At 41.9% G+C, this 25,850-nt stretch overlaps 1 protein-coding gene across 1 annotated transcript in view; it reads right to left on the reverse strand.

Moving 5' to 3' along the window:
- Positions 1-6,231: 6,231 nt before the first annotated feature.
- LOC124272450 (protein FAM126B-like) overlaps positions 6,232-25,850 on the reverse strand; it is a 239,042-nt gene continuing 219,423 nt past the window's right edge. Inside the window, exons 11-12 of the mRNA XM_046707622.1 lie at positions 16,659-16,818; positions 6,232-7,091 (exon numbers count right to left, since the gene is read on the reverse strand). Of these exons, the coding sequence (XP_046563578.1) occupies positions 6,658-7,091; positions 16,659-16,818 (594 nt within the window). The 3' untranslated portion in view covers positions 6,232-6,657. The remainder of the gene's footprint in view (positions 7,092-16,658; positions 16,819-25,850) is intronic.

The raw sequence follows: 25,850 nt of genomic DNA on the forward strand, positions 1-25,850 counted from the left end.
TTTACAGACCATCGACATATAGCTGGAATATTGCTGAGTAAAAACTAAACTCACTCACTCACTCATTCCCCACAGGTGTAGTGAGGTAGCCTGAAGACCCGGGTTCGACTCCCCACGTGGGTACAATGTGTGAAGCCCATGTCTGGTGTCCCTCGTCGTGATATTGCTGGAATATTGTTAAAAGCCGAGTAAAACCGAATTCATTCACTCGCTCATTCCCCACAAATCATGCATATAATGCCCATAATATGCTTGTTTGTTATTTAACGCCACACTGAACAGTATTCCAGCTATATGGCAGCGGTCTGTATTTAATCTGGACCAGACAATATAGTGATGGACAGCATTAATCCCCTGAAGTTCCAGGTCTTCAGTAACTCATGTTTGTCATAAGAGGCAACTAATGGGATCGGTAGACCAAGCTCACTGACATGATGCATGTCCTTGTACCATGAGTGAGTGAGTTTACTTTTAAGCCGCTTTCAGCAATATTGCAGTAACATCACAGCGGGGGACACCAGAAATGGGCTTCACACATTTTACCAATGTGGGGAATCGAACCCGGGTTTTCAGCATGACAAGCAAACACTTAAACCACTAGGCTACCCCACCACCCCCATTGTACCATGATGTCAATCACTGATCATGCATCATACAGAAGAAAATGTAAAGGTTGTATAAGATGGTGAATGTATGTAGAACAACGTGCAACATCACAGATCAGTTCAAATAAGCAAGAAAATGTCATCAACATCACATCATTCAAATAAGCAAAATCTTCACCAATTATCCCCCAAAATATATAAACACTGACCCTACTACTACCTGCCATTAAATCTGTCGTTATAAAATCAAACATTTTCCAAATATAGACACCATATGAAAATACCGCTGGACGCTATGTATGAAAGTTCATGACAGAGACAACAAATGGCACTGGACAGATTCTACACAATCAAGACACAAATTCTTGCCCAGATTCTGAATGTATACTGGATGTACATGCATCTGGGACAAGACTATCGTGCATAATGAATTCCTGTGAAGTGAAGCAGATGTTTCACATACTACACAAACCACAGAGACCAGTTGTGTAGCTAAAGTGAGTGAGTGAGGAAGGTTTTGTGCTGCTTTTAGCAAAATTCCAGCTATTTCATGGAAGGGGAACACTAGAAATGGACTTCACATCATGTACCCATGTGGGGAATCAAAGCCAAGTTTTCATAAGCAAATGCTTTAAATGCTTTAGTGGTGGGGAACACCATGAACCCATGTGGGGAAATGAACCCGAGTCTTCCATGTCATGAGCAAATGCTTTAACCACTAGGCTACCCCATCGCCCCATTTAGGTAGAGAATCAAAAGGATGTCCTCATTGTCTATATCTTCCCTAAACTTTAAAACCTATTCTTACTGTATCTCTCATCGTTTGCTGAGAACCTAACTTTTTATCTTAGTCTTTGTGTTCTCAGTAAAATCTTGAGAAGAATAATTTGTTCAGTTTGGTAACTGTAATCAGCTTACGCATCACCACTATAACTAAATTTTGCGGCTATATAACCACCGGTATACATCCCCAATTAGTCAAACACAGTACAGTTATCCCCTAATTATATAACGTAAAATAGGTTTTAACCAAGAGTTGTCTACTATTGTGTTTTCAAGATGCATGTTTAGTTAAAAGTAATCTCCCATGTTTGCTACAGGTCTTTTTCAACAAATGGCACATAACAAACAAAATCTGGTAGTTAAAACACAAAATAATTCAATTTGATTTAAAATTTGAACAACTGGGACTGACAGAGTTTGTGAGTTCTGCATCATTTCAACCTATATGTACAGATTTAAAAATGGAAAACAGTATATGTTGCATTGATAGCTAGCATAGATATGTAACAGTGGAAAGTATATGTACATTCCTAAACATCCAGACTGAAGAAAACATACCTTCTCAGTATTACATGGCCAACAGTTGAACATTTCAGTTATACTCTGGCTGGACATAACAGACTATATTCATGATTATTCTTAAACTATGCCCATAATCACTACCATATTTGTCACAAGATCAGACTAAATCTGTGTACCTGTGTTGGTGTTTTTCAGATTAACTACCAATTTGTGTACATGCGAACACTTAGAGTGAGTGAGTGAGTGAGTTTAGTTTTACGCTGCTCTCAGCAATATTCCAGCTATATGGCGGCGGTCTGTAAATAATCGAGTCTGGACCAGATAATCCAGTGATCAACAGCATGAGCATTGATCTACACAACTGGGATACGATGACATGTGTCAACCAAGCCAGTGAGCCTGACCACCCGATCCCCTTAGTCGCCTCTTACGACAAGCATGGGTTACTGAAGGTTCATTCTAACCCCAAACACTTAGAAAGACAACTCAAAAGAGGTCGAAGAACAACCTGATTCTTTCAAAGTTCACGTAATCAGAATACAACATGTGTGCTACCATTTTATAGACCACATGTGATAACAATAGATACCCACATGCCAACATAAGGTAACAATAAATATTTTTGTTACACTTCATATATGGTAACAATAGATACCTATGTTATAAGCAATATATGTTAACAATAGATGCCTATGTTATATGCCATATATGGTAACAATAGATGCCTTTGTGGTACCAAATATGGTAATGGTAGACAACAGTTCTTGAGAAAAATGGAAATGGCAAAACAGTTCAGTTACCGGCTCCAGTATTTAAAGAGAAATAGTGACATCATAGAGGCAGAGATTGTTCTGAGAGTTCAACATGTACAAAATTGGATATATACAGAGTAACAACAGACTAACAGTGTCTTCCTGGCTTGTCGTTTGTTCTTTGAACTGTTTAACAATAATGATTTTATACCAAATAACAACACGCATAATAATGGATACATGGAGAAAACTAAAATGGAACAAAATGTTGATGTAGGTCTATGGTTATATACAAATAATACACTACGGTGTCATGTAGCATCTGTCTAACTTACCCTTTACCGCCTCCAGGTAACCGTATTACAGGAGCATGTACAGACTTACCTCAATAAACAAGTCCCAAGTACAATATACAAATGTGCATATCCCCTACCAAAAAACATTAAGGACTACCAGATTTTTTCTTGATATACAGTTCATTCGTCATTGTAAAACAGATGAACTGTAATATAACCAAAGCATTTGGTGGTCCTTCAGTCCTTGTGTTGAATATTTTTCACCCCTCACCTTCTTCCTTACAAAAAGATTTGTTTCTACTATTGTTCAGTATCATTTATGAAAACATGACGAATTTACAAAATTATAAAGTATCTATAACATATATATAAAAAATCATATTGAGAGAAAAACAAGTCTCGATTTTCTGCCATAACATATTCAGTTAAAGAATTCCTTAACAAATATACCTTGAAACCATAATTATGATACAAAGATTTACTAGACTGATTGTCACAGATCACATCCTGAATATTATGCTTGTTCCTTTGGGACTGATATGATAAAACACTAAAATATATGGGCTTGATTCATCTCTCAGCTTGTCCCACAATTAGAGTGAGTATGGTTTTATGCCACTTTTAGCAATATTCCAGCAACATCACAGCAGGGGACACCAGAAATGGGCTTCACAAATTGTACCCACCCACAATTAGAGGTCTGCCATGTGGAACTTCACAGGTGGAATTATCTGTGTTCCAACTTTTTTAATCTGTGCGATAATAAATAAATGGAGCCTGTGCAAAACAATGATTTGAAAGTCGACAATGTTAAGTTGCATGATTAATGACAACATTAAATAATTGACAGGGATGCAGCATCATGTCATTATCACCTGTGTTTCCCCCTGATGATGTAGATTAAAATTGATTATTATGGCATGGCCAATTACAATGACGAATATTAAAATATGGTGGTTTGAGACAACAGTTCTTCCGAGACAACAATGCCATAATCCGATCAGTGTATCTTTTCATATACCACAGATCTGTGAAAACAGCCATCTTTCCACCAGATCACAAAATATTTTTTATTTGTCATATTTTGAACAACTTGAAGAACATGCAAAGATTGAGGTTTTTTCCAAATGTTCGTCATCGCAACAAAAGTAAAGATTCTCCAAGTTTTGAGCCATGCTATGTTGAACAATGTTTTTTTTATGAATCGATTTAAAGCAGTTGAACAGCAAGGTGTTCATGATGGAAAGTGTCTTTTGTTTACCCTTTGATGTAATGCTGAATGGGATCATATGAACCTCATCAGAAATAATGTCTCCATAAAAATTGATGTTATAACTTTCTTCTACGAACTAAAACTCAAAGTGTTGACACTTAGGTACACACCTGTTCAACCACAGTACAGATTAGACAAGAAAAAAGGTACTTCTTCTTTCAAACTAAATAAAAACTTCAGTAAAAAATATTTCACAATAAGGATGGAGTAATTTCTTAATAACATATATATTATTAATTGTTTGTGTTTCATGTCCTGCTGAAACATGCTTCACTGCATTGGCCTATCTATAGAAAACACAATAATAAATTATACATGTTTGTAGGGAAGTGGAGGAAAGCAGGAAGGAAAGCTCCACACATTATGCCACAGAAGTACTAATGGCTTCAAGGGAATATATATTCACATATGTACATCTATACAGCTTTGCATGCCTTAGATATGGAGCAATGTTGATACACTGGATTTGTCATTTAGTGACAAATAAAATAAGATAAATGAGAACATAAAAACAGTCAAACAACACAAGGTCAGCCAAAGCCATGACACATGTAAAATATACTAATTTGCTGAAAAAACATTGAAAACATCTTCACACCTTGATTAAAAAGATTAATGACTTTTCTAAACATAATCATCTGTTGTAATGAGCGAGCGAGCGAGTTTGGTTTTACACCGCTTTTACGGCGGGGGACACCAGAAATGGGCTTCACACATTGTACCCATGTGGGGAATCGAACCCGGATCTTCGGCGTGACGAGCCAACGCTTTACCCACTTGGCTACCCCACCGCCCCCTGTTGTAATGATCAAAGGAATTTATTTGAAGACAATACGAGTTCACGCATCTGAACTGATGCAAAGTAATGTGTTGTGTTTGATATCATGGTGCATCTGTCTAACATTTTAAGATACAAGAGAAAAGAATCTCATTTCATCCATAGCAAAATGATACCTATTTTTACATCTTGATCTATAATGTGTCATTTTCTTCCTGTATATATCATATTTCTTGAATTTAAAACAAAGTTCTTTGCAACTTGTAACATCTTAAGGTCAGCATGTTGTACAAAAACTAAAAAATTAACATTAAAACAAGAACTGACAGATCTGGAATGAAAGCTTCAGAAGAGTTTGGAATGAGATAATGGTAAACACATATTGATAAACCTAACAAACAAGACACACATAATACAAAACTAACAATCCACAATTACAAACAAATTAACAAGAGTACCGCAATGAAAAACCGACCCAATGATCAGTCAAAGTACTCAAGGACAAAGTACAAGAAATCCAAATATGGCAGTTTAGAATAGAATAACCTCCCTTTATTACGACAGAGTTACCTCCCCTACAGATTTCAACAGAACAGATACTAAAACACTGACAAACAAAGAATTTGGCTGATATGAGATCAGAAATCATGGGAGACGCGAACACTGTATTTCTCCACTCACTGTGCTGGGTAAAAAATGGCATTAAAGGTGCACATAAGCTAAATAGAAAGTCACAAAAATTAGAGAAAGAAAGAAATATCTAAAAGTTCAAGCTTCATCATACATTTTAACAATTCTATTGGATACATTTATTAGAGTCTCTATTTAAGCCATAGGACCAAGATGGCACCGTCAATGAACATTTCAAGGCAGAATCTCTTTCATCACTTGACAGATCACCATTCTATAACTAAACACCTCATCATATCTACCTTCGTCTATACTGATAATATGTGGAATATATATCTTTGCATGGCACTAAGCAAAACACCTGTTGGTTATGATAGCATCAAATATAATTGGTAACAGGAACTTTATAACATCAACCACTGGTGATCTTCAAGGGGTATTTGCATACTATAAAAGCATGTGAAAGCTATGAACATGTAACAAATCTATAGAAGTCCATTCATGCTTACTATGTACACTGAAGAATGAAATGTTAAAGACATTTACTAGAAAGCATTTCAATAAGGCCTTTTAACTCAACCTTATTTTGCCTCTATATCTGTGATCAGGGTGGAACTTTGCAGAGTTGCTTCCCTTCGTTGTGCCAGGATCAGGCTATTCGGATTTGCAATCCAATGGCCACCCTGATAATGATCCTTGGTCTGACAGCACTGTTTTTTAATTCTGTCAGATTGGGTTTACTGAAGTAGCTGCAAGACTGTTGTGATTAACAATAATCACATACTCCTGCTAAAATGGCCTTCACATGCCATGACTTGACACTAACATGCCATAACGTATTGAGTCTAAACCCTAAAACTTAGAGCAATGTAATGATCATCTGAACATGCATCAAGTTATAAACTTTATAAAAAGATTAGTATCAAGAGCCTTAGGTAAGGGTAAATAGTTGTACAGAAAGTTATTATAGAAGGGTTAAAAGACCTGATGAAATGCACCATGTTCATTTAAAGAATTATCATAAATCAGTACTGAAGTTCTCCTGATTAATGGAACCGTTCTTGCTGTCCTTGCTTCTGCTTGTTGCTGGTAAACTTCGACTCTTCTCCGATTGGAAGCTGTCATCACTGCCATTTGCTGCTACATAAGGATCATCATGGCTACCTGATCGCCGTGGCAACGCATGAAGTTCAAGGTTGTCCACGACTGACTTTGACTGCCCCTTTACCACTGCCACAGAAATACTATCAGAGGAATCTCCGTTGAAAATGGCTGATTTTGCACTTGCATCAGAATCTTTTCGAACATCCTTTCCTCGTATCTTGTCGCCTTTCTTCGCTGCCTTCTTTCCAGATGACCTTGCCCCTTTGGTAAGACCTTGACCCTGGTCCCCATCTTCATCAATGGGTTCTAGTTTCACATTATCTTTGGTGGTGGGCACAGAAATGTCATCTGAAAAGATATATTTTGAGTTTGAAAATTCTGATTTAGTTTCATTTCTACAACAATGTGTTTAGTAAAAATTCCAAGTTAACCAAACCTGGAAATAATAAAGAATCAATTCCCATCAAATTACACCGTAAATGCTGAAGACGTTTACTGGTAAGGTACCACAAGTTGGTTGCATATGGTATATCTCTTTCCACAGAGGCTAGATAATGGGTGCAGGGTATTTGAATGGATTTATCTTTGCATTGTGAACACTCTCAAAATGCATTTTCTTCAAAACTTATTTCATATTTAGCAATTACCCTGATTATTTTTGTTGGCTATATTTGGATTTCAATACTGCCAGCAACCTTTGATAAAAGCTTGGCTTTGTTGTTGAAGATCTTTCGTGTTTCATTTTTACTCAAGTGTACTGTTTTTTCTTCAAGAATAAAATACAATACATGATCATAGAAAGGCCTAATATTGATGACCAAAAACCGGGGTCTGTAGAAGGGAGTCAGCTTATCTACAGGTTACACTTTCGTAAAACTTATTTTTAGGTGGTAAGAAAACAACATGATATCATACTTCACGTAAATGAACAAAAGTAAACAACTTTGTCAGTGAAGACATCAAATTTGCAATTAAACTAGGTTTGTAAATATATCAAACAAAATCAGTAGTCATCCCTCGAAATGTTGTGTGAAAATAACGAAGAATACACTTGTGAAAAAACGCTAAAGACCACCTGATTTTTTCCTCTTATCATATACTATGCATGTTAAATATTGTGTAGCAACAATGAATCAAGTGTTCCATAACGATTTTGTGTCACATATGATCGTTCACTTGACAATAATAACACAAAGGCCATTACCCAGCGTGTTCTATTCAGTTAAACCCGTGAAGATCCAGGTTAGAATTGATCTTCAGTAACCCATGCTTGTTTTAAGGTGGTCAGACTCGCTGTCTTGGTTGACACATGTCATCGTATCCCAACTGCATTGATCGATGCTGATGCTGTTGATCACTGGATTGTCTCGTCCAGACTTGATTATTTACAGACCGCCGCCATATAGCTGGAATATTGCTGAGTGCGGCATAAAACTAAACTCACTCACTCACTCACTCACATTCGGAAACCCCACACGAGTACCAGAGACCTAATCTGAAAAAAGGAATCTAATTTTTTATCTGAAGAGCTGTCCTGACTGGGAATCCCCAATGGCTAGTACATGACAACCTTTTCTAAATAGGGACCCGTGAAGATCTGGGTTACAATTGATCTTCAGTAACCTATGTTTGTCATAGGAGGTGACTAACGGGATCGTGTAGTCTGGCTTGCTGACACATGTCATCATATCCCAGTTGCATAGATCAATGCTCATGCTGTTGATCACTTGATTGTCTGGTATTGATTATTCACAGACTGCTGCCATATAGCTGGAGTGCAGCTTAAAAGTAAACTGACCCCCTTAACCCACTATTCTAAACAGGAATAGACTCGCTGTCTTGGTTGACACATGTCATCGTATCCCAACTGCATTGATCGATGCTGATGCTGTTGATCACTGGATTGTCTCGTCCAGACTTGATTATTTACAGACCGCTGCCATATAGCTGGACTATTGCTGAGTATGGCGTAAAACTAAACTCACTCACTCACTCACAATTCAAACTCCCTGCATTACACCTTTTCCAAAAGATCTGTTTATGCACATTACTGCATGCTAAAATTCTATTTAGTATATCCTAAAGCTATTGAGGACAAAAAACTTACAATGACCTGGAGCCTCTTTGAGCAAACAGAGCAAGTTCTTCATTACATTAATGCATATTTGTATGGGAAATGCTGTGTATTTAAACTCGTTTAGGAATTTGTCATAAAACTCCACAAGAAATAATATGAGAACAGCTGTTTCTTGATACTAATGAGAATTAAATCACAAACTTATACCAGCAGGAACTGAGAATGAGTCGCTTACATATGTTTTGAATAAGCAGTTGTTCCATAATTGATGGAGCTTAAAAACGTTTCAGTATTCAGCGTGCCATTGACCTTTAAACTCCTATGACCCATACTGATGTTACTGATACAAGAAGTTGGCTTCCACTGTTAAATGTTGAAACAATAGCAAGTCACAACATGCACTGTAAGAATAACTGACCCATGTGAGGATATCAGGAATCTGATTTTAATCAACTAAAACAATTTCAATCCATAGAAACAAAATTGTTTTGATAGGTTATTTTAAGGTTAAAGTACAATTTTTTAAAATTAAATACAGAACAGGTCCAAAGTACCTGTCTAGGGATTCCTATTTAAAATAGGTTGCTATCATTATCCATGTCAGGACTGCCCCCCAAGTACCTGTGTGGAGATTCCTATTTAAAATAGGTTGCTATCATTATCCATGTCAGGACTGTCCCCAAAGTACCTGTGTGGAGATTCCTATTTAAAATAGGTTGCTGTCATTATCCATGTCAGGACTGCCCCAAAGTACCTGTGTTCCTATTTAAAATAGGAGATTCCTATTTAAAATAGGTTGCTATCATTATCCATGTCAGGACTGCCCCCAAACCTGTGTGGGGATTCCTATTTAAAATAGTACCTGTCTAGGGATTCCTATTTAAAATAGGTTGCTGTCATTATCCATGTCAGGACTGCCCCCAAAGTACCTGTGTGGGGATTCCTATTTAAAATAGGTTGCTATCATTATCCATGTCAGGACTGCCCCCTCCAAGTACCTGTGTGGAGATTCCTATTTAAAATAGGTTGCTATCATTATCCATGTCAGGACTGCCCCCCAAGTACCTGTGTGGGGATTCCTATTTAAAATAGGTTGCTGTCATTATCCATGTCAGGACTGCCCCCCTCCAAGTACCTGTGTGGAGATTCCTATTTAAAATAGGTTGCTATCATTATCCATGTCAAGACTGCCCCCCCAAGTACCTGTGTGGGGATTCCTGTTTAGAATAGTGGGTGAGGGGGGTCAGTTTACTTTTACGCTGCACTCCAGCTATATGGCAGCAGTCTGTGAATAATCAATACCAGACAATCAAGTGATCAACAGCATGAGCATTGATCTATGCAACTGGGATATGATGACATGTGTCAGCAAGCCAGACTACACGATCCCGTTAGTCACCTCCTATGACAAACATAGGTTACTGAAGATCAATTGTAACCCAGATCTTCACGGGTCCCTATTTAGAAAAGGTTGTCATGTACTAGCCATTGGGGATCCCCAGTCAGGACAGCTCTTCAGATAAAAAATTAGATTCCTTTTTTTCAGATTAGGTCTCTGGTACTCGTGTGGGGTTTCCGAATGTGAGTGAGTGAGTGAGTGAGTTTAGTTTTACGCCGCACTCAACAATATTCCCTGCTATATGGCGGCGGTCTGTAAATAATAGAGTCTGGACCAGACAATCCAGTGATCAACAGCATGAGCATCGATCTGAGCAATTGGGAACCGATGACATGTGTCAACCAAGTCAGCGAGCCTAACCACCCAATCCCGTTAGTCGCCTCTTACGACAAGCATAGTCGCCTTTTGTGGCAAGCATGGAGTGCTGAAAATCAATTCTACCCCGGATCTACTCGGGGTCTCCGAATGTGAGTCCCCTAGGGACCAAGTCAGGAAAGGCCCTGGCAGACCTGGTGGTTCGAGTGAATGACATCAATAATTGATGGATAACAACTTCTTATATTTCTTGAGTGCAACGTTTCGATACAGGTTACTGTACTGTTGTCAAGTTGGAATGCTGACTGTGTCATAAAACATCACTCACTCAACAGATGATTTCAAACAGATTTCATAACATTTTGTAATCATTTGGACAAGTTTCTGACAAAATGTAGTTTTGTTCTCCGCCCACAGTGGTGTTAAGAGTTCACACGTACAATAATGATGCAGTATGCTGTTTATTAGTGTAATGAGACAAACTGCAGGAAGGAGTGTTCTCAAGTAGGTCTCGCTTCATCTGAAAAGATAAGGCAAGACCCCCCAGTGTCATGCATTCTGCCTGCAGGTCGGATGTGCATCTCAACAGCTGCTGGTGCACTCAGCGAGAGAAATGTCTCTAAACTTAAAGGGAAGAATGTTGCTGATTCAGCAAACCAAACATGCATGCACATCCAGGAAGACATATATGTACATGCATCAGTGATAGGTTTTTTGTAAACGTGTGCTATTTCACATAACTGCAATACTTGTGAATGGTATCTGGTTTGTGTCTCTTTTAAATGTTTATTCCAAGTAAATTGTGAAGCAATGGTGATAAATGAATGTAATGGTAACACAGTGATACATGTGTGAGGACTAATCGCTCTCCATGATCTCGTTACAAGCACATTTAACTCTCAAAATTAGGTGAGATGAGCTGGGCTTTAATGTCACACTCAAGATTGTTACACTTTTATAGAGACTTGCAGGCATGTGTGTGTGGCTGATTGTCAAAGTCCAGTCTAAGGGCAGGTTTGTAATGCTAGCCTACTGAGAAAGTGAGTGAGCTGGGTTTTCCGGCACTTTTAGCAATATTCCAGCAATATCACAGTGGGGGGACACCAGAAATGGGCTTCTCACATTGTACCCACAAGGGGAATAGAACTCAGGTCTTCGGTATGACGAGCCAACACTTTAACCACTAGGCTAACCCACGAAGTCCAATCTAATGGCAGTTTCATAATGTTATCCCACTGAGAAAGCCTGTTGCAGGTAACATGGATATACCACTCCAAACTGACCAATCACTGTTTTATCCCCTTAATGCTGAGTGCGAGGCAGGCTAGCAGCAAACCTTAGTCCCAACATAACATATACAGAGAGAATGTTTGGGGGCTGTTTTCCGCAATGGATACTTACCATTTAATAATAAAATAATAAACATCATCATTAATCCTAATAATATTATCTCTCATAAGCCGAAAACTTAGTACAAAAAACACTACTAGTACTTTCATCTGTATTCTAAAGTGACAAGTGAGTGAGTATGGTTTTACGCCACTTTTAGCAATATTCCAGCAATATCACGGCAGGAGACACCAGAAATGGGCTTCACACATTGTACCCGTGTGGGGAATCGAACCCAGGTCTTCAGCATTATGAGCTAATGTTTGAACCACTAGGCTACCCCACCACCCCTAAAGTGACAAGGGGTATGACAGATACAGTGTGTTTTGTAAGGCCAAAAATCCACTAAAATGATCCATCAAAAATATGAATAGTTACATACAAGGAAAGATCTAATAACTGGCCAAATGTGCAAATTGAGACAATAGTTATGATCTTCAGTAATTCAGACATTTCTACCTTTATTATATCATGTCCATAAATAAATTTGACTGACATAACACTAAAAACCTTCTGATTTTCAAGACGACCGCTCCTCATTCTCAGCTATGGATAATAAGTTGTGCAACTATTAAGTTGTGTAACAGAATGTAAGAAAACCTCGCTTCTCTCCTGTGTGTGCACATGTGATGATAGCCCCAATGGAGGATTTACAGCCAGGACGTAATCAAGGCTTTGAATTCCAAAGAATGATGCGTTTCTGTTATGGTCGTGCCGAGTGTGACTGCACTGAACATGGAGGTTGCAAGCCCTTCCTCAACCACCACTTGACTGTGACAAGATGGAGGACATCCAAGCTGACAGAGAAATCTGATAAAACCAGGAAATATCTCCTGCATACCCAGATGTCAGAGTCAATCTTAAACGTCCTGCTGCAACATTTATTGCCACACATCTTAGCTGTCTTACATTTCTCTACTCTTTTATCATTTTCACCATCATTTGTCACTTGTCTTTGATTCCAAAACTGTTCCTGTGAAGAGCTTGGAAGGAGGGCTTGATCTCATTCATTCATTGCTGTATGGTATGTTGTTATTGCGAGAACATGAGTATGACAAGCTGGTTGTGGCAACTGTTTTCATGGTTAAACTTCCATGTTGAAAACCTTTCTTCATCACTTTCAGCTATCTTCCCATATTAAACTGACTTACTAAAAAACTAATACTGGACCATCACACCAACCCACAATCTGTCGGCCTCACCATCCCACAATCTGTCGACCTCACCACCCCACAATCTGTTGGCCTCACAACCCCACAATCTGTCAGCCTCACTACCCCACAATCTGTCAGCCTCACTACCCCACAATCTGTTGACCTCACTACCCCACAATCTGTCAGCCTCACTCTGTTGGCCTCACTACCCCACAATCTGTCAGCCTCACTACCCCACAATCTGTTGACCTCACTACCCCACAATCTGTCAGCCTCACCCCCACCCCACAATCTGTCAGCCCTCACCTCACCCCACAATCTGTTGACCTCACTACCCCACAATCTGTCCCACACCTGACCTCACTACCCCACAATCTGTTGGCTCCACTACCCCACAATCTGTCAGCCTCACTACCCCACAATCTGTCAGCCCTCACTACCCCACAATCTGTTGACCTCACTACCCCACAATCTGTTGGCCTCACTACCCCACAATCTGTTGGCCTCACTACCCCACAATCTGTTGGCCTCACTCACCCCACAATCTGTTGGCCTCACTACCCCACAATCTGTCAGCCTCACTCCCCACAATTGGCCTCACTACCCCACAATCTGTCAGCCTCACTACCCCACAATCTGTCAGCCTCACTACCCCACAATCTGTCAGCCTCACTACCCCACAATCTGTTGACCTCACTACCCCACACAATCTGTCAGCCTCACTACCCCACAATCTGTCAGCCTCACTACACCCCACAATCTGTCAGCCTCACTACCCCACAATCTGTCAGCCTCACTACCCCACAATCTGTCAGCCTCACTACCCCACAATCTGTCAGCCTCACTACCCCACAATCTGTCAGCCTCACTACCCCACAATCTGTCAGCCTCACTACCCCACAATCTGTCTCACTACCCCACAATCTGTTGGCCTCACTACCCCACAATCTGTCAGCCTCACTACCCCACAATCTGTCAACCTCACTACCCCACAATCTGTCAGCCTCACTACCCCACAATCTGTTGGTCCTACCCACAATCTGTTGGCCTCACCACCCCACAATCTGTCAGCCTCACTACCCCACAATCTGTTGACCTCACTACCCCACAATCTGTTGGCCTCACTACCCCACAATCTGTCAGCCTCACCACCCACAATCTGTTGACCTTGCCTACCCAACAATCTGTTGGCCTCACTACCCCACAATCTGTCGGCCTCACTACCCCACAATCTGTTGGCCTCACTACCCCACAATCTGTCGACCTCACTACCCCACAATCTGTCGGCCTCACTACCCCACAATCTGTCAGCCTCACTACCCCACAATCTGTTGGACCTCACTACCCCACAATCTGTCGGCCTCACTCACCCCCACAATCTGTCGACCCTTGCCACCCCACAATCTGGTCACCTCACCACCCCACAATCTGTCAGCCTCACTACCCCACAATCTGTCAGCCTCACTACCCCACAATCTGTCAGCCTCACTACCCCACAATCTGTCGACCTCACTACCCACAATCTGTCGACCTCACTACCCACAATCTGTCGACCTCACTACCCCACAATCTGTCAGCCTCACTACCCCACAATCTGTCGACCTCACTACCCACAATCTGTCGGCCTCACTACCCCACAATCTGTCAGCCTCACTACCCCACAATCTGTCGACCTCACTACCCCACAATCTGTCGGCCTCACCACCCCACAATCTGTCGACCTCACTACCCCACAATCTGAATACATGTGACAAACCAAACATCTAACTATATCTGAACATCCACCCCTACATCTGAACATCACAACCAAGCCTATACTGACTGGAACAACCAGCCCTCAACATGACTTCCACCACCATCCATAATCTTGACCTCCACAACCACCCAATGCCTGAATTCCCCAATACAACATCCCTCCATGACAAACCCTTGCACTCTTAAGCCTTATATGAAGAAGCCTAGTCTAGCACATGGGTCACTGACTATCACAGGCTGGAACAATACCATAAGCCCTGCATGGGATTAGCCGACTTTCTATTAGATTACAATAAAAAACTGACTTTGTACATTATCTTGTATTGTATATAATAAGTTTTGACAATGTGATACAATCTTAAACGCTTTTGTACAATACAAGTGTGATTGAAATCTAAAGTTTTATTCCAACTGACCCCCAGAATCTGCCTGAACCAACATTCCTAATTGGAATCATCTGACAAGGCTGATGACAGTCCATGATTGTGTCCAAATACATCTAGTCGTGTTCAGCACTCCTTTGAACAGTATGTAATTCATGTTATGGTGTGTCACCTAATGTTTAAGTGAAGCTCACAGTGATGCAGAAGTTCACAACTCTGGTGAAAACAAGAATCAGGATGAATGAAACACATTTGGAACCCACAGACTGAAGGGCACCTTGGATCAAATCTCTGTTATTACACAGTTTTGTCTGTGTGACATCTCACTTGAAAATGTCTACTGGTGTGTTCTGAAGCATGGCTATTGCAGATATGCAATCTACAAATCTCGGGTCTTTTTACTTAAAAAGGGGCAGCAAAATTGTCAATTAAGTTCATATCAATTTTTAAAAGAAATATATCATGCTGTCAGGAATCATTTCAATTTACAAATCTGACACATCTGACAATCATTATTAGATGGTACTGGCTGAATGTGTGCTTGTATTATAATTTTCATATAATAGGAGTAAAATATGTTTTTTATCTTAATTCATGGTATCTGTGGTTTAGAAAGAAGGGTAATAATCTCTTTATTATGTACTGCCAAAGTAAAGAAATATAACTCATACTGTCACAAAAGTAACTCATGAAACCGCTTAGGATTACAAAGGTGGAGATACCTTGTGATTATATATTCTACTTTGGGAAACTATATCTTAATATAGTTGTTGGACAATTGAACAATAAAAAGAATATTTGGAGCTACTATTTAAGCTAATATTTAGCTACTGAATAGAAAAGAACCAAGATTAATGTACACGATGTCCTTAGGACTCAAAGGACAAGGTACAAGCATAGTGTATGTAATATATGCTTGGTGATATGAATCTTGTAAATGTATAGTCTGTTTGGCTCAAAAGCGGACCGACCGGACAGCCAGGTATGTGAGAAAGGATGGAGACGGAACATGAATCAAAAAACTTTGTCAGCACTTGTGCACGTGCCTCCCCCGTACACCTGGCTGTCCCTCTCTTTGCACTCCTCCCTCGTAGCAAATCATGAACTGTGTAAATATTTTAATGATAGTTTGTTAAACAACATTTTTATTTTTAGGAGACAGATTCTGCAAAAAATCACAGAGCTGGTCTGATGTTTTGATTATGATCAGCATTTCATTGAGTATTATATGTTTATTAGTTTTCGAGCTAGATTGCAATTTATCAGTCCGCTTTTGAGCCAAAAGGACTATAGCTGTTACTCTGAGATCATGAAAGCATAGAACACAAGAAGCATGGACTTGACAAGGATTACACATTGCCGACAGTTATTCACAGGTTAGAGTGATGACCAGCAAAGAGGAACCTCTAGCCTGTGTTCTTGTGTGGAGTGATCTGGACTTACCGGGCAGTTTCTTTGTTCTGAATGAAGCATTTGTGAGGGCCGACTTGGCCAGGCCTGAAGTGGAGGAGGAGGAAGACAGAGCGATGCTGATGCCCATAGGCCCATCCTGTGGCTGTCCTGATGGGTTGTACTTGAGAGAGTTGAGAATTGCACTTGTTACCTGCAACACACAACGTCACATTCTTAATCTTCTCTTTGTCTATTTCCTTTATATTGTGGCATGTCAGCTTTGTGAAAATCCAAGGTATTGCAAGTCTTAGACTTTGCCATTATGGAAACACTAATTAGCATGGGTATAGAACAGGTACAGACAAACCAAGGATGGTGATTAGGATGAACCCATGATTGCAGGATTCAGGCATGCCTAGGGGACACAACTCAACTTCATGTATCATAATAATTCAAACTTGTCTGAAATGGATCAACAATGACAATGGTTAAGACAATCATGAGACAAAGATGAAACAATAACTGGGTGATGTTGAATTAAATGGATGGGAAGAAGCTCATATCCACATTCCTGTGCAGCAGCCATAGCAGACTTGAGCACTGTCCCCATGGAGAATCTGGATTATGCATCCCTCAACACCCACACAAATCTTTACAAGCACAATATTCATCATTCATGATTATTCATGTGTTCATCTTTATGTCCACAAGAAGGTAACATTTTTAGCAGATCTGATTGCATTTAAAACTTTTGGCTTTCAGAATTCTGAATTGTTTTCCTTTGGAAACATATTGATGGATCCATGCCTCACCACCCGTCACTGAGTGAAACATGGATTATGTGGTTATTGTTCAGCATCAAAGTTTTCTATCCTGGTGCTAGTGTCGGGTCAACTAGAGCACTGGTCATCTTCTGAACCCACTGATATCATCGACTTTCCACAAGCAGCATTCAACCATTCCTCAACAGTCTCTAGGGCCAAAAATCTGATGACTGCTTTCTAGTCAGTTTTGTCCAATTTAATTCTTGGAGGAGTAGGGTATATCACATCCGAAATCAGTTATCAGCACCTCACAGACTGAAGCATGCCAAATTGTGAAAGTCGACACAACAAACACTCATCAACAGTAACACATGTAATAACATCCTAGATAAGGCACGCTCAAAATATTCTTGTCAGCCAATGGCATTCTCGATTCTGAACTCGGTAAATCACACACAAAGTGTCTGATAAGACAGATTCAGTTTTTGTACCTTACCTACATCCATCAACTACCCAATTACTACCCAGTAATCACCAACAAGCCATGTATATCAGGGCAGTTTTACAGTTGTTTATGTCACAGACCGACATCCAGTAAACTGTTGTCTCCAATCTTCATCCAACATCACCCATCCTGCATCTTACACTGTATAATTACAAACTGTCAAATCCTGCAAGGCTTTTCCAGTGTGACCCTAAGTGGTCTCAATTTAAACATACTCCATAATACATTTGAAAAAAGCCCTTTTCAGATCAGTTAATCTTCCAATCACAAATTAACATTTCACAGCCATTTTCATCATCTAATACTCAGAGACAATATCACACCAAGCATAGAGTTTCAAATCACAAATTAACATTGTACAGCCATTTTCATCATCTAATACCCAGAGACAGAATATCACACCAAGCATGGGATAGAGGTTTCAAATCACAAATTAACATTGTACAGCCATTTTCATCATCTAATACCCAGAGACACAATATCACACCAAGCATGGGATAGAGGTTTCAAATCACAAATTAACATTCTACAGCCATTTTCATCATCTAATACCCAGAGACAATATCACACCAAGCATAGGCTAGAGGTTTCAAATCACAAATTAACATTGTACAGCCATTTTCATCATCTAATACCCAGACAGAATATCACACCAAACATGGGATAGTGGTTTCAAATCGAAAATTAACATTGTACAGCCATTTTCATCATCCAATACCCAGACAGAATATCACACCAAGCATGGGATAGAGGTTTCAAATCACAAATTATTATATTCTACATCAATATCACACCGAGCATGGGTTAGAGGTTTCAAATCACAAATTAGTATTCTACAGCCATTTTACCACACAACACCCAGACACAACATCACATCACCCAAGTACAGGTCTTGGGACAAAGTTTATCTCGGCTAGGAAATTTGACTGTGAACATATGTGACATGACCCACTGACAATTCAAAAACATTAATCTCAACTATACATTTCTGGCCTTTGATGACATCCCAGTGTCACCTTGACATGACCACTTCAGCTTTAAACACTCAAAGTTCAAACAAGACAAAACCGCAGTGTGCAGAAGTTCACATAAACCATGGAACAAATTTCAATTAACTACTGTTTATGAGTTGGAAAATCATGTGATACACATGAGGTAGCTAATCTCAAAGTAAACTCTAGTTATTTGATACAAGCACAGTTTACTACCTCCTTGCTCTGCACATTCTGCATACAATCAACATGAATACCAGCGCAGCATGTGCACTTATAACATGAAAACACTCACGAAAGAGATTTCACTTTTTGATCTCCTAACAGATTGTGTCTGAGGCATTCATGACCATATATTTACAACACCTCTCAAACAAATCTTATGAGTCACTTGCAATGGCATAAATAGGGATTTTAATACAAGCATGTGCGTCATACTGATTTTATGAAAAACAATGTCAGAATTCTTGTATTTCACAAGCGTCATTTTCATTAAAATCAGTATGAAACACATGAATAATTTCTTTCTTCTGCTATTTCTTAACTCATCTGAGGGGGCGGTGGGGTAGCCTAATGGTTAAAGTGTTCAGCACACCAAGGTCTGGTTTCGATTCCCCACATGGGTACATTGTGTGAAGCACCATTTCGTGTCCCCCGGCGTGATATTGCTGGAATATTGCTAAAAGCGGCGTAAAACAAAAACTCACTCACTCACTTAACTCATCTGAGCCCCGATTTTAGAAAAGTGCACTCAAAAAGACATTACCCAAATGACGTCAACAATGACGTCGTAATGACATAAACAATATCTGGTGCGTGTGAAGTGATACCTGCACTAGCCTCATACAATTTTTACTAACTTTCTCTTCTTTAACCCAATGAATAATAACACTGGTATGTCCCAGCAGACATCATAGGACACCCTACCCTAACCTTCTCAATATTCCTTAATACTTATACAATGTATGAAGACTCAGGTCAAAATTGTCTTCATGAAACCTGGGGTATGCTTGTAAGAATTGACTATTGGAATCTGGTGGTCAGGCTTGATGCATGTCATCGAATTGCAACTGCATAGGGTGGAGCTCATGATGTCATGTCAATCACTGGATTGTCTTATTCAGACACCAATATTTACAAACATATTCATGTTAGTGGAATATGTCTGAATGCAGTGTTAAAGGACAAAGACAGATACCCAAGCTCTGTTCACAAGAACAAGAACTTCTTTGTTTCAATAAGTACAGATACTTTACTTCCTTTTCCACCAATCACTAAGAACGTCTCTAACCCAACACTGACACCACTAATACAGCTATCAACCTCCTATAAATGGATCTCCTGATTTAACATTGGCTGAATGCAGGCAAGATGAGCTAGAATTCCAGATTCCCATTGCTCCTAATCAATTACAAATTCAAAACTGATCCCCCGTCATAGAGCATATCAGTCCAGGATATACCAAGAATGTCCATCCTTCAAATATCCTGTCCTGTTAATTACATAGTGATTACTACATGAGCAAGTGTGTCATACAACTTATATGAAACAAGTGTGAAATTTTGTATTGCCAGAGCGAGAGAGTCCCAAGACATCCCTCCCAAAGACATCCCACCCCAACCGAAGACATTCCACCCGAACCCAAGACATTCCACCTGCTCCCAAGACATTCCACCCATACCCAAGACATCTCACCCATACCCAAGATACACCACCCCTACCCAAGATACACCACTCCTCCCCAAGACATCTCACCCCTACCCAAGACATCTCACCCATACCCAAGACATTCCATCCCAACTCAAGGCATTCCATCCCTACTCAAGACATTCCACCTATACCCAAGACATCTCACCCATACCCAAGACATTCCCCCTACCAAAGACATCCCACCCTACCCAAGGCATCTCACCCCTACTCAAGACATTCCACCCCTACCCAAGACATCCCACCCCTACCCAATACATCCCACCCCACCCAAGACATCTCACCCCCTACCCAAGACATTCCATCCCTACTCAAGGCATTCCATCCCTACTCAAGACATTCCACCCATACCCAAGACATCTCACCCATACCCAAGACATTCCACCCCTACCCAAGACATCCCACCCCTACCCAAGGCATCTCACCCCTACTCAAGACATTCCACCCCTACCCAAGACATCCCACTCCTACCCAATACATCCAACCCCTACCCAAGACATCCCACTCCTACCCAGACATCCCACCCCTACACAAGGCATCCCACCCCTACCTAAGACATCCCACCCTCTCCCCAAGACATTCCACCCCACATCATTCTTCAACTAAGAACATCCCTGTCCATCAGGCCCCATCTACTCCAACCCAACCCAACTACTCCTACCCAAGACATCCCACTCCTCCCCAAGACATCCCACCCCTCCCCAAGACATTCCACCCATACCCAAGACATTCCATCCCTACTCAAGACATTCCATCCCTACTCAATGCATTCCATCCCTACTCAAGGCATTCCCACCCTCCCTAAGACACCCCACCCCTACCCAAGACATCCCACCCTCCCCAAGACATTCCACCCTACATCATTCTTTTTTCAACTAAGAACATCCCTGTCCATCAGGCCCCATCTACTCCAAGAACCCAACAACTACCCCCCAAGACATCCCACCTCAAGAAATTCATCCCTACTAAGACATCCCACCCTCCCCAAGACATCCCACCCTCCCCCAAGACATCCCTTCCTCTCCCCAAGACATCCCTTCCTCCCCAAGAAATTCCCATCCCTACTCAAGGCATCCCACCTCTACCCAAGACATCCCACCCTCCCCAAGACATTCCACCCCTACCCAAGACATTCCATCCCTACTTGGCATTCCATCCCTACTCAATGCATTCCATCCCTACCCAATGCATCCCACCCCTACCCAAGACATTCCATCCCTACTCAAGGCATTCCATCCCTACTCAAGACATTCCACCACTACCCAAGACATTCCATCCCCTACTCAAGGCATTCCCATCCCTACTCAATGATTCCATCCCTACTCAATGCATTCCACCCCTACCCAAGACATTCCATCCCTACTCAAGGCATTCCATCCCTACCCAAGGCATTCCCATCCCTACTCAAGGCATTCCCATCCCTACTCAATGCATCCCACTCCTACCCAGACATCCCACCACACCCAAGACATCCCACCCCTACCCAAGACATCCCACTTTTCTCCAAGACATTCCCACCCCTCTCCCCAAGAAATTCCACCCCTTCTCCAAGACATCCCACGCCCTCCCAAGAAATTCCACCCCTACCCAAGACATCCCACCCCTTTCTCCAAGACAGCCCACCCTCCCCAAGACATCCCACCCCCTACCCAAGACATCCCACTCTTCTCTCCAAGACAGCCCACCCCTCCCCAAGACATCCCACCCTCTCCAAGACATCCCACCCTCCCCAAGAAATTCCCACCCCTACCCAAGACATCCCACTCCTACCCAAGACATCCCAATTCTCCCCAAGACATTCCACCCTACCTAAGACATTCTCCCATCCCTACTCAAGGCATTCCCATCCCTACTCAATGCATTCCCATCCCTACTCAAGACATCCCACCCCTACTCAAGACATCCCACCCCTACACAAGGCATCCCACTCTCTCCAAGACAGCCCACCCTCCCCAAGACATCCCACCCTTTCTCCAAGACATCCCACCCTCCCCAAGACATCCCACCTCACTCTACCTAAGACATCCCACCCTACCACAAGACATCCCACCCCTACCCAAGACATCCCACCCTCCCCAAGACATTCCACCCTACATCATTCTTTCAACTGAGAACATCCCTGTCCATCAGGTCCCTTCTACTCCAACCCATCCCAACTACCCCTACCCAAGACATCCCACCCCCACCAAGGCATCCCACCCCTACCCAAGACATCCCCACACCCCTAAGACATTCCCACCCATTCCCAAGACATTCCACCCATACCCAAGACATTCCACCCCCTACCCAAGACATCCCTCCTCCCTAAGACATTCCACCCCTGCCCAAGACATTCCACCCTCCCCAAGACACCCCACCCCTACCCAAGACATTCCACCCCCTCCCCAAGACATTCCACCACCACACATCATTCTTTTTCAACTGAGAACATCCCTGTCCATCAGGTCCCATCTACTCCAATCCCAACTATCCCACCTAAGACATCCCACCCCCACCCAAGACATTCCCACCCCTACCCAAGACATCCCACCCTACCCAAGACATCCCACCCCTCCCCAAGACATTCCAGCCCACACCATTCTTCAACTAACTAAGAACATCCCTGTCCATCAGGTCCCATCTACTCCAACCCATCCCAACTACCCCTACCCAAGACATCCCACCCCTACCCAAGACATCCCCTTACACCCCTACCCCAAGACATCCCACCCCTACCCAAGACATTCCACCCCTACCCAAGACATCCTTCCCTAAGACATTCCATCCTACCCCCAAGACATCCCACCCCTACCCAAGACACCCCACTCCCTCCCCTAAGATATCCAACCCTCCCCAAGACATCCCACCCCTACCCAAGACATCCCACCCCTACCCAAGACATCCCACCCTCCCCAAGACATCCCACCCCTACCCAAGACATCCCACCCTTCTCCAAGACATCCCACTCCCTCCCCAAGACATTCCACCCCACATCATTCTTTTCAACTAAGAACATCCCAGTCCATCAGGCCCCATCTATCCCAACCCAACCCAACTACCCTACCCAAGACATCCCACTCCCTCCCCAAGACATTCCACCCTCCCCCCCAAGACATCCCACCCCTACCCAAGACATCCCACCCTTCTCCAAGACATCCCACTCCCTCCCCAAGACATTCCACCCCACATCATTCTTCAACTAAGAACATCCCTGTCCATCAGGCCCCATCTACCCCAACCCAACCCAACTACCCCACACAAGACATCCCACTCCCTCCCCAAGACATTCCACCCTCCCCAAGACATCCCACCCCTACCCAAGACATCCCACCCCTACCCAAGACATCCCACCCTCCCAGAGACATCCCACCCCTACCCAAGACATCCCACCCTTTCTCCAAGACATCCCACTCCCTCCCCAAGACATTCCACCCCACATCATTCTTCAACTCAGAACATCCTTGTCCATCAGGCCCCATCTACCCCACCCCAACCCAACCCAATCCTTCTCACCACATCTTTCAACCCAGAGACCTCTCAACCACCCTGTCCCACCCACTTCCAACACCCACATCCACTGAACCTCACCATTCATCAAATCACTCTGACACAAGGGCTCCCTATCCTCCGCTACCATCCAGCAGGAGTCGGAGTGCCCTCGTCAGCTGTCTACATTTGGTGTATATAAGCCTCACACTCACTTCCTGTGTCCCTACAATGGAGGCGGTGTACCCAGAGACCTTCTGTAACACAACAAGGTGCTTCATACATTTAGCAAGCCCAGCCAGCCACCACAAGGAACACGGACTGCAGACATTGGCACTGCTGTGATTCCACATAACTTGGTACACCAATATAAGCAAACAATTCAATCCTGTAGCAGAAACGTACTGTCTGCTGAAAGTCACATTAACATGTAGGGGACCAGTCATTGATTTCAGAGGTGGGTTGTCAAAAGCTACTGTATCAGAACCGAAAACAATTACCCCCCTCCCCTAACAGTTGTCACATTTCTGGATGACCCTCCCCATGTCCTTCCACATATTGTTTTATGGCCCTCCCTGAAAAGACAAATCCTGAACCATTCATTCCAGACTGTCATAGTTGTGATGGTCCTCCTCTTCATTCTGACCTATCCACCCCTGAAATGAATGACTGGTCCCAAGAAGATACCACGCTATTGTGGGCTGTATACATAACACGACCTCAGTCCACAGGAGTCTGGCGATGCATCATGGGATAAAATTAATGCCCACTTTGATCATCACTCCTGGTCAGAGGTATATCAAGTTCCATTTAAATAGTACTGGGTACTTCAAGAAAGTTCAACTGACTTATCCAAGAGAAGTCATACCTAAAACCTTCGGATGATGGATGTACTTTTACGAGTGCTTCAGATGGAATCAAGATAGTCAAAGGATCCCTTAACGGTCTTGGTAACATTTAGATAAAGTTTACAACAAAAGCAATGAGCTTGCCCTACCGGTAATAGTATTAGCTGTAACATCTGTGGGATAAAATCATACGTGAGTGAATTTTCTTTAAAGCTGTACTCACAACATTTCAGCTGATTAAGAAGTCTGTCGATATACAAGTCTAGGCCAGGTTGGGACATCCAAAACAGATTCAAAGGTGTATCAAAAGATTAAAAAGGTCAAAGAAAATACAGTCCAGACTGTTTAAAGGTTTGATGAAATGTCCTACTGTTATAATAACAGCTAAATCTTACAGTAATGTTAAACTTATAGTCACCTGACATTGGTTTTCCTCACATCAATAACAATCTACACTGATTTTGATCCCTGGGAAAATAACCCTAAGCATAGTATACCATGGGTCATCGTTTTCCCTTCATGGGTAAATGCTCATGCTGTTGATCACTGGATTGTCTGGACCAGACATGATTATCTACAGGCTGCCACCATTTACTTGGAATATCGCGTGTGGCGTGAAACAGACAAACCAAAGTATACTGTGTCATTTCTTTCTGACTTGAAAAATCCAGTCTTGGTGCCTTGTCTGACCAGGTCAGGTTTCTACTTTGTGATCTAATTACTGTCATTCAGTCATCAAAGATGAATAAACCCGTGAAGATCCGGGTAAGAATATTGATCTTAAGTAACCCATGCTTGTCGTAAGAGGCGACTAATGGGATCGGGTGGTCAGGCTCACTGGCTTGGTTGACACATGTCATCGGTTCCCAATTGCACAGATCGATGCTCATGCTGTTGATCACTGGATTGTCTGGTCCAGACTCAATTATTTACAGACTGCCACCATATAGCTGGAATATTGC

This window comes from Haliotis rubra, unplaced genomic scaffold (genome assembly GCF_003918875.1).
Source record: "Haliotis rubra isolate DU_JTF1 unplaced genomic scaffold, ASM391887v1 Scf17, whole genome shotgun sequence".
NCBI lineage: Eukaryota > Metazoa > Mollusca > Gastropoda > Lepetellida > Haliotidae > Haliotis > Haliotis rubra.